The 9,216-nt window shown below is 43.2% G+C and overlaps 4 protein-coding genes across 5 annotated transcripts in view; 1 reads left to right on the top strand and 3 right to left on the bottom strand.

Moving 5' to 3' along the window:
• Positions 1-389, bottom strand: part of LOC104814098 (shaggy-related protein kinase theta-like) — a 4,158-nt gene extending 3,769 nt beyond the window's left edge. Inside the window, exon 1 of the mRNA XM_010541973.2 lies at positions 1-389. This exon is cut by the window's left edge and continues 1 nt beyond it. Within this exon, the coding sequence (XP_010540275.1) occupies positions 1-58 (58 nt within the window). The 5' untranslated portion in view covers positions 59-389.
• An 845-nt stretch (positions 390-1,234) lies between these two features.
• Positions 1,235-4,697, bottom strand: LOC104814097 (probable methyltransferase PMT15). Its single transcript, XM_010541972.2, has 5 exons — positions 3,847-4,697; positions 2,582-2,792; positions 2,208-2,505; positions 1,712-2,110; positions 1,235-1,626 (listed from the first exon to the last, which is right to left on the bottom strand). Exons 1-5 carry the CDS (start codon positions 4,522-4,524, stop codon positions 1,320-1,322), a joined length of 1,893 nt encoding a protein of 630 aa, XP_010540274.1. The 5' UTR covers positions 4,525-4,697; the 3' UTR covers positions 1,235-1,319.
• Positions 4,698-5,659: 962 nt separating this feature from the next.
• Positions 5,660-8,370, top strand: LOC104814096 (F-box protein At4g00755). 2 transcript variants are annotated; one of them, XM_010541971.1, is made up of 6 exons: positions 5,660-5,757; positions 6,290-6,465; positions 6,822-7,238; positions 7,322-7,485; positions 7,618-7,736; positions 7,896-8,370. In XM_010541971.1, the coding sequence occupies exons 2-6, from the start codon at positions 6,351-6,353 to the stop codon at positions 8,194-8,196; spliced, it is 1,116 nt and encodes a 371-aa protein (XP_010540273.1). In that variant the 5' UTR covers positions 5,660-5,757; positions 6,290-6,350; the 3' UTR covers positions 8,197-8,370. The 2 variants fall into 2 exon arrangements, with proteins under 2 accessions (XP_010540273.1, XP_010540272.1); XM_010541970.1 differs by having other exon boundaries at positions 5,683-5,783.
• Positions 8,371-8,456: 86 nt separating this feature from the next.
• LOC104814095 (peroxisomal membrane protein 11C) overlaps positions 8,457-9,216 on the bottom strand; it is a 3,369-nt gene continuing 2,609 nt past the window's right edge. Inside the window, exons 6-8 of the mRNA XM_010541969.1 lie at positions 9,103-9,177; positions 8,838-9,011; positions 8,457-8,681 (exon numbers count right to left, since the gene is read on the bottom strand). Coding sequence (XP_010540271.1) covers positions 8,646-8,681; positions 8,838-9,011; positions 9,103-9,177 — 285 coding nt within the window. The 3' untranslated portion in view covers positions 8,457-8,645. The remainder of the gene's footprint in view (positions 8,682-8,837; positions 9,012-9,102; positions 9,178-9,216) is intronic.

The raw sequence follows: 9,216 nt of genomic DNA, 5'->3' as shown, positions 1-9,216 counted from the left end.
CGGAAGAAATCGAAGTCCGACCCGAAGCAATGCTTTTGAGCCGACGCATCACGTTCATTTTCGCTTACCCAGAGCCACCAGCAGAAACCCTAATCCCCAAATTCTTCACCACCACTTCACAGGGAGAGAGAAAGAGAGCGACAGGAATCAAAGGAAAAACAGATTCGGATATTCAAATTATCATCCGTCTCAGTCCGTCCCCTCTCTTCTCCTCTCCCCTCCACCTGAAGATCAACGATGAAGAAGCCCCCAAAAACCAGCGATTCTTCAAACAAAAGAGGAGAAATTTTCTCTCTCCCTCTCCCCCTTGGGCCTTCGTTTTCTCTCTACAGAGGCCAACCAGGTGGAATCTATGTTCTCTCTCTCTCGTGGTCAAAACTAATCATGCCAGGCTCGTTGTTGGCTATCTTCCGTGCGCTCTCTCGGTTGAACTTTGATCCACCGCCGTCGATTGATCCCAGAAGTTCATCCAACGGACTAAGATGAATCCACCTGCTTTCGACAAGAAGATATTACCAAAGTAGCCTTGAGATGGTGTGGTATTTACGGATCCGGGGATTATTTTGCCAAGATGGGAATGATTGGTGGATGAACGCGCTCTCTGCGGGGGAAGGTTTGACCACTGCCTCTCTTTTTTTTTTTTTTGAAGATGATTCAAAAAATCCCATTTTAAATTTATTTTCTTTCTGAAGTGAAAATGTTTCCATTAAAACAGATTTTATTAACCCTAACTTACCCAATACGAGAATAACAACGAGTCTTCTTCAACTTGATTGAATCAGAGAATAAGACAAAAGAGGATAATTTAAAACATTAAAAAATTAAAATAAAATAGGCCCAAAAATTTTGTAATGGGCCATAATATTTGCTTATTCCAACCCAATCAGTCAAGAAGAAACGACGACGTAATGACCGCTGGAGGTCTGTAGCGGGGTGACGTGTCATAGGAGATGGATCCCTCTCCTCCCCTTGGGATCACATACAAGTCATGTTAAGTAATCAATTCAAGAAAGATCACGTCGTCGTGCTTTTCGTATTTTAGATCAACCAAACAATTCAATTGTAATAGTAAATGAAATAATATTTCTGTGAAACCTGTCTGTTCGGTTTCCCTCCCTATGTCCGAGGAGAAGACAAGAGGCATTCTTTTCTATTATCTTACCTTCTCTAGGTCTTTTGGTGACAACAAAAGCGATAAGGAGGGGGAATGCATGAACAATGGGAAAAAAGAAAAGAAAAGAATGGGCATCGATCTGTAAATAATTATGAATAGCACCAAAAAAGAGTAGGAAGAGGGAGGCAGTGGTCGTCCATCCAGGTTAAGAGATCTGGTCAGGGGCTGGAGTGGTCCAGTACTGCTTCACGGCATACAAGACCTTCTCCCTTTCAAGAGGCCCGCCCTCATGGTCCCCTATCCTCGCTTCCCACTGCATGCCGTCTGTTATCTCCTTCACTCTCACCAACACGTCCACATCATCTCTGATTATCACACTCCCCTTTGGTCTCAGGACCCTGTCCATCTCCAACAATATGTCCTGCATCTCGCATCTTCCCTTGTACAGACTGAACACCGAGTCTGCATGGATGAAATCGTACGTCCTCGGGTATGTTGACATCGCCTCGCACCTACAGCATAAAAAGAGCATGAGCGTACTTTTAAACAACAGAAAAACGCAGTTTGATGGCAGGACTCGCTTTTTCTTTTTTTTACCAGTTCTGATAAGTGCCGACCAATCCACGTTCATAGATAACACCTAGGGTGTTGACACTGGCCTCAACAGGGACGACGTTCATGACCCAGACGGGGTCATTGACAAGAGCAGCAGCAAAGCCACCGAGATGCGCATTCATGTCAAGTAAGTTCCTGTATCTCCCTCTCTCAGCTAATTGGTGGTCGAAGCGCTTGTAATAAGAGACCCTCTTCTCCCACGTCTCAGAGTTGCCTGCAAAGTCATCGGGGGTGATACCTTTCAGACTTCCGCTGCTGATCCTCGGAGGAACAACGTTTAATCTCTCGGGCCATTTAGCCAACGCTCCACCAGCTACTTCTTTGACGTTGGAGCCTGTCACTTCTGGCAAGGGTGTCAAACAGTCATCCAGCTTCGTGTACCTGGACACACAGACCGAGCAATGAAATGATGGTTTACTTACAGAGAGTAAAAAAAAAAAGGAGAAGATGATAGCGGAAAAGAGTAGAGAATGGGTACCAAGCGAGGTCGGGGTCTTGAGAACGGCAGAAGCGGGGACGACGGAGAGCGATGCGGTTGCGCTTGCAGTGAATGTGGTTGGTGGGCTTCTGCCAGATGGAGAGGTCGTCTTTCTGAACAAGTTTCTTCCAGCACAGGCTTCTGGCCACTCGCTCTATCTCTGTCTGTTCGGCGTTGAGATCGTCCTTTGTTCTCTCCCAACCTTTCCAGTGTCTCTGCCAGTTGATCGGAGGTCCTGACAGAATCCAGTATCCTCCCGGTCGTAGAACCCTATCCACCTCTATCAGATACGTCCCGTCTGTCAAAATATGCACCCCTTTAGAGTTAGACCAAAAACGTTTTCTTTATAGAAGGCGAGGTGAAGAAAAGCGTACTGTGTTGGGCCCAAGGGATGAGGCAGCGGGAGCAGTGAGCCATGTCGAAGGCCCTGGAAGGGTAAGGGAGCCGGATGGAAGCCATAACTCCGATAAGAGCAGGAACTCCTCTCTCCAACGCGAACTGAACCTGAGCTTCGTGCGTGTCTCTCGGGGCAAACGACATCGCCACTACATTCCTCGACATCAGATACGCTCCCCAGCTCGCCACCTGTCCCATCCGTCCATTCATTAGAGATCATATATATATGCTTTGTTGGGTAATAATCTAATCTAATAGGACTGCCATGTCATGTCATCTCATCAAAAACGACAATATCCTACAATTAGACACTGCATCCCAATGGGAAGAATAAGTGGAGCAGACGAAAAGACTGGCCTTTAACCACTTTGCTTCCATAATAAAATTAGATAAAATATTATTCAATGCACACAAACAGGCATCCGCGCATTTCTGCAAATATGTAAACACACACAGTCCATAAAGGGTATATGACTAGAGTTTCTTTATACATGGCTAGTCAGCACTAAGCCGGTTCGTATAGCAATTTTCCGAAAGATGGCATCTAATGGCCCAACAAACTGGTAAACTTTTTCTCTTATTTATAATATATATAAATAAATACAACCTGTCCTCTTTTTCTGTTACTCCTTATGAAATGGGGCTCTTAGGGAAACCTTGGCATTATTCTATTTCCGGGCTCTTGGTTTGGACAGACTACATGCAGCCTCCTTCCCTTGTATTTACTCAGATTTCGAATTAATCCCTAAACTCAACAGCCTTGGACAGCTAATTACAACTCAAATCCATTTTTGTCTTAATAAATTTATTAATTACCATATTAATTCCGATTTGTTTCCCTGAATACTAAAATCACATAATCACATCAAAACAATGTAACTGGAACAAAAAAGAATATTCATAATTAATGACAATGAATGGATTCACCAATCGAACCGATCACACACTGAAAACCCCAGAATTTATGAAAATTCACAAGTGGAACCCATGCTTCAATGTTGAAAGGAGAGAATGCCCATGAAAATCCAAAGCATCCAAACGAAGCCAGTAAAAAATATTCGAAAATCTACACTCAATATTCCTGTAAAAGACTGTTTTCCTTGTACACGGAATCAAATCCACGGATCAGGAAAGATGCAGAAGTTAATGACATCACAGGCATGGGATATGACGAACATACGAGCAAGTTGATCATGAACAGACACCGCAGGAGACAATAACAAAACAGACAAGGTATACGTACCCCACAACCAGTGTCGATGGCTGTTCGAATAGATCCATCTCTGAGATTGATGAGCTGCCCGATGTCGTCGATATAGGCATCGGCGCCACGAGGGAACATCGTGCCGCCCCCGGGGAACAAGAACCTGTCCTTCTCGTACCTCACCCAGTTCTGACTCTTCTTCTCTACCGTCAACTCCGTGTGCGGCACATTCGCGAACCATGCCACGTCACGGCTCTCCGGCCACCGGAACGGCGCCATGTACCCGTACGGCGCCGGAATCCTGCATCGGAGAATTTCCCCCTTCTCCGGGCAGTGACGCTCTCTGTATATTAGCCTCTCCCTAGGAAACGGCAGCGACCGGTTCACGTCCTCGCACGGCGTGTACTCCGACAGCTCCGCGTCGCACGCCGGGATTCGGACCACGCGTGCCGCCGTGGTAGGCGGATCCGGTGAGGTGTGTTGGGAGTCGAAGACCAGATGCGGTGGTGGGTGAGGCTGGAAAGTCGTACAGGCGACGGTGGAGGATTTGAACGAGCCATCGGTGGCGCGTGAGAATTTGCCGGGGGAGTTTTGCCAGAGGCCGATGAAGTAGCAGGCGGCGCAGAGGATGGCGATGATGGTTACGCGGTAGAGGTTGGAATGTTTCGTTCTGACTGACAGTTTCGAAATCCTCGCCGGCCACCGGAAGTTCGCCATGTCGGAGAAAGTGAAGCAACTTTTCCGGGAAGTTGAAGACGCCGGAAAACGAAGAGACGGGAGAAAATCAAGACTCAGAAGAAGTAAACCTTTTTTTCTCTCTGATTTTTGTGATTCGGGCGAGTCCTTATATACAGAGGGGGGAGATGCCGTTTCCAAATGTATCTTTCTTTATTTTATTCATAGTATATACATGTGTATATCGATCAATTAATATTCGGATTTTCGTCCTAAAGGGGCAAAATGCGGGATTTATTACATTGAAATCCCTTGTAATTTATGTTCCTCTACTGAGTAAATTACGAGTCAACTTCTTCTGTGATCAAAGGTTGTTTCGGCTAATAAACATACGTTGAGAACAGAGAGAGTGTTTTAAATTTACACACACACACGCATGTATTAAATGAATGTATACATACATATATATATATATATATATAAAATAAACAATTTTATTTACGAAGAATTATATACGAAAACACCCTGAGAATACGTTATGGGGGTGCAGTGAGAGATGGAGGTGTGGGGAGTTTTAATGCGTTGTCCCGTGTTTTCTCTTTTTTACAAAAAATTTCCTTGGTTAGCAAATTCACAATATTAATCTTCCTTCATTAGATTCCTTTTATCTAATGTTTGTTGGCAAATATGTATATAAAATGCGAAAGCGCGGTGTTTCCAACAAGACATGTGAGTGATGATACAACAGTCAGCACCAACGTACCGGGGAAGGCGGTTCCTTGGAAGTGTTTATCTTGGGGATCTATGCCATCACACTGTTAGTGACATTCCTGAAATCATCAAGTATTCAACGTATGTATTGGGCTTTTTATTGATGGGCCAGCAATACATGGGTTTGGGCTGCTTCTGGACTTAATAAATTATAATAGAATTCCAAAAATAGTTTTACCATTTCGTATAAATAATAAGAGTAATATAAAAGGTTACATTTGACAACCATATATAAAAGGTGTGTGTGTAAATGTTGATTTTAATTGAAAAAAATAACACTTGGGTAAGTGTTTACCTATTTGTTTTGTTTTTACGTGCTTTAGTTTTACCTTTTAACCTTTTTTTTTTTTTTTTCCCGAGTGAGGTTGTCTCGTGTCAATCATTTCACGGGGATTGTCATCATCATTGCGCCGTCTATATAAACTTGTCACGGAGCCTGCCCCTCTCTCTCCCGATCGACTCTTAGGGTAAATCGTTCTGTCCATTTTCTCTCTACGAGCAGAGGTAAAAAAAGGGTCGCTTGCTTTTTGGTAATTACGCTCTGATTTCTCTTACCCTCTTTCGTTATTCGTCTGTAACTCCTAGTTCTTCTTGAATCTCCTCCAATTATGGGTTAATTTCGCATGAAATCGTCCCTTCGTCTGTTTGAAATCGATCTTTGACGGAAACCCTAATCTTCGTTCGCCGTACTTGCAAGCGAGATTTCTTATACCTTGCTCTTGTGGTGTGATCTTAATTATGCGTTTCAATCATCGCAAAACTACCCAAATTCTAGAAATTCTTTTCATTTTTGTTGTATACGCTCTTTTTTTTTTGTCCAATGTTGAAAGGTTTGCATGCCGTAATGTGATCTGAGCGTCACTCATGTAATGTTTATATACGATAGAATGTGTTCGAAACGAAACCCCCATGGATGAGGCAAAATATATTCCGTAATTTTGCTTTGGTTGCTACGGAAATTCTTTGCAGTTTTGATGATAGTGAAGGTGGAGCGGCTTCCGTCTGTTTGGATTCTTAAATTTTCATGTTTTTGTAGGTTCTTCTATCCTATAATTGTTCGGATTAGCTGTGGGGATTCAGCAAGATCTCCAAACAGCATGGACTTTCTCAACTGCCTTGAAACTGACATGTCGATAAAGATACTCTCATGCTTGGATGATCCATCTGATCTTGTCCGTGTTACTGCTGTCTCACGCTCGTGGCAGGAGTTGGGTAAGCTAAGATTTGTGCCTGTCTGATGATTTTGTTATTTATGTCTTGTTCTGCACCTTAATTGCTTCTGAAAATGCTGATTCCAGCTCCTTTTCGTTGCTGTGTTTTAGTCATTTGGTTCGTCTACTATGTCATTGAAATTTTCGCAAAATGGTTTACGCTAGTTTTTGTGCGGCTTCTTGGTCACCTCTGATTTGAATTTGATCCTTGTCACTATAACAGATTTACTCTCTGGATTGGCAATTCGTTTTTGCTTTAGATATGTGACATTGTTCTTCTTCAAACTGTTTTGACTGTCTGCTGGAAATTTGCGTCTTGATCCTGAGTAGAATGCTAAATTAGCGCATGGGTTGCAGTGGTGAAATGTGGTCTGTGCAAGCAACTGTGCTTGAGAACGTTCCCTCAACTATCTAGGCTCGATCATGTTATTCATCCAAGTGATAGCAACGAAGAATCCTCGGAAGCTGAGTCTAGCAATCTCATGGAGTGGAGGTCATTGGAAAGAGATCACAAGGTTTACGCATTCTTGGCTAGAGCACGCTTGCCTTCTCCCGTTAAGAGCTGCATCTCTGAGGCAGTTGTAGCATCTAGCACCGATAATTTCCCAGCCGAAAGCATTTTCAACACACTTGAGCCTAGAGATCGGCTTGGTGCTACCCCATCATATTGGTCAAGTCAAGGACAAGAGAAGTCTTCGGTGCCTGAGACTCTTCTTTACAAATTAATGGGTGATGTGTGTGTCGTTACTGAGATCAACATTCAGCCTTTCAGAGGTAATATAACCGGGTGACCCTTATCTCGATTCATATGCTATTAATGGCTCTCAATGTTCTATGTTGGTTTCCCTTTTTTTCAGCTTATTTCCAGCGAGGATCTCCAATATACTCTGCAAATTATGTACGCTTTCGGATGGGTCACTATAAACCCTCTTCGGATAATTGGAAGACCGAGCCAGCGCACAGCGCGATTGAAAGCAACTACGTCTGGACATACATTTCACAAGAGTTTCCAATGGCTCAAGTGAGTTAAAATGTTAAAATCTTTACTCTTTTTTATGACTCAGCTCCTCTCTATTCGGTCCAGTCTCTTTGTCTTTGCCCTTGGTTTTCTTCAGAAGACTCATATTGTTGGTTCTTGGATGTTCTCGAACAGGAAAGCCGTTTGCAGAATTTCAAGTTTCCAGAGCCTGTTCTTTGCATTGGTGGATATCTGTTAGTCGAGTTACTGGGTCGGGTCCAGAGACAAGAAATGGATGGCTTATACTATATATGGTACGTCTCTATTTGAATCTTTTTATTCTCTGTCGTTGCCTACATCTTCAATCTATTGAGCATGTTCGTTTCAGTCGAAAATATAACTGAATATGAGTAACGTTTAATCTGAAGGATTGTTCTATCTTCTTAACATATGTAAAAATAAAAATTGGGCAGTGTGTCACATGTGAAAGTGATGGGAAGATCACTAGGAGGAGTGTTTGGAGCAGAGATTATGGATCAAACGGGGAAGTTTGCATTGAAGGTACTGAGTTATAAAGAGCCACAAGCGACGGAAGAGGAAGAAGGGCTTTCAGCAGAAGCAGGGGAAACACCAAATAGTAGACCACCAAGGAGAAACCTCCAGCAGCTTTTGAATTTTCTGCACAGGCATCCACTTGACGTTGATGAGTATGTTTGGGCTGAATCTGACGACGACGACGATGATGATGAAGAAGAGGGAGGAGGTGCTTTCTGATTAAACTTTTTTCGACTTTGCAAAGTCTGAAGAGTGGGCACCTCCTCTTGGGGTGTTCTTGGATCTCCTTCTCTCTTTAAAAAAGATTCCTTTTTTTTTTTATTTTACTTATGCGAGTCTGTTCTTGTTGTGACCACAATGCTGCTAAATACAACAGTAATATTATCATTATTATGCCTTTCCCTTTTGGTTCCTATCGTTTGCTGATTTTCATCAATGCCTCAGAAAACGGTTTGGGTGGGTTGTTGTAGGTGATTGACTTGAGCAAATGTCTTGTGTAAGGAAGGTGTTATTACTACAAAGAGGGTGAGGTTGGTCAGCTGACAAAACAAGTTGCCGACGAGGTTTTCTTTTTCTTTTAATACACAACGCCACGTCTTAAGAAAAACACTGAAGGAGCATTATTAGGTAAGGAAGGAACTCCCCTTCTCTTGGGCTGGGATCTCTCCTCAAGCAGCCTTGGCCTTTGGACGCGACGGCAGCAACTGCACGAGTGAGAGAGAGAGAGAGAGAGAGAGAGAGAGCAATGGGTCATCAACCATCTTTTCTTAAGCTTTACAAGAAATATTTATTAATCTTTCAAGTTTGGAGCAAAAGATAAAATACATGAAACTCAACCGCCAATCCATTGTGAATGTTACCTGATAGCAAGAGATAAGAGAGGAGGTGAATCCAAAAGCGCCGGTAACACGGGCATTTACTTTCTTTGGTGCCAATTGAAGTAATCCGACAGCTACAACTACGTCTATCCCTGCTTTGATCAGAGCCAACGTTCTCTCGTTGGATTTCTGTAGTTTTGCACGGTATTCCTCCTTCTGCAACAACTCAGAAATCATCACATGATGTTTCTCTGTGGATTTTATGGATCTAGTTTTGAGTGAGATAGAACCATTCCCACGGGCTTACTTGGTATTTATCACTCTCCTTAAGCTCCTTTTCTAACTTCTTCATCGATGCTGAGAGCCTCCCGATCTCCCCTATCTGATATTCACATGACCCCCCCCCCCCCACAAAAACCAT

Source organism: Tarenaya hassleriana, unplaced genomic scaffold, assembly GCF_000463585.1.
Source record: "Tarenaya hassleriana unplaced genomic scaffold, ASM46358v1 Cleome202, whole genome shotgun sequence".
Taxonomy (NCBI): Eukaryota; Viridiplantae; Streptophyta; class Magnoliopsida; order Brassicales; family Cleomaceae; genus Tarenaya; species Tarenaya hassleriana.
The sequence above is the reverse complement of the archived record's forward strand: the minus strand, read 5'-3'. Positions and strand labels throughout refer to the sequence as shown.

Coding starts and splice junctions, on each gene's coding strand:
- LOC104814097 (XM_010541972.2), bottom strand. CDS start 4,524: ATGGCGAACTTCCGGTGGCCGGCGAGGATTTCGAAACTGTCAGTCAGA. Junction 2,793..3,846: donor CCATCGACACTGGTTGTGGG/GTACGTATACCT, acceptor CGGATGGGACAG/GTGGCGAGCTGGGGAGCGTA. Junction 2,111..2,207: donor CAAGACCCCGACCTCGCTTG/GTACCCATTCTC, acceptor CTGTGTGTCCAG/GTACACGAAGCTGGATGACT.
- LOC104814096 (XM_010541971.1), top strand. CDS start 6,351: ATGGACTTTCTCAACTGCCTTGAAACTGACATGTCGATAAAGATACTC. Junction 7,239..7,321: donor CAACATTCAGCCTTTCAGAG/GTAATATAACCG, acceptor CCTTTTTTTCAG/CTTATTTCCAGCGAGGATCT. Junction 7,486..7,617: donor AAGAGTTTCCAATGGCTCAA/GTGAGTTAAAAT, acceptor GTTCTCGAACAG/GAAAGCCGTTTGCAGAATTT.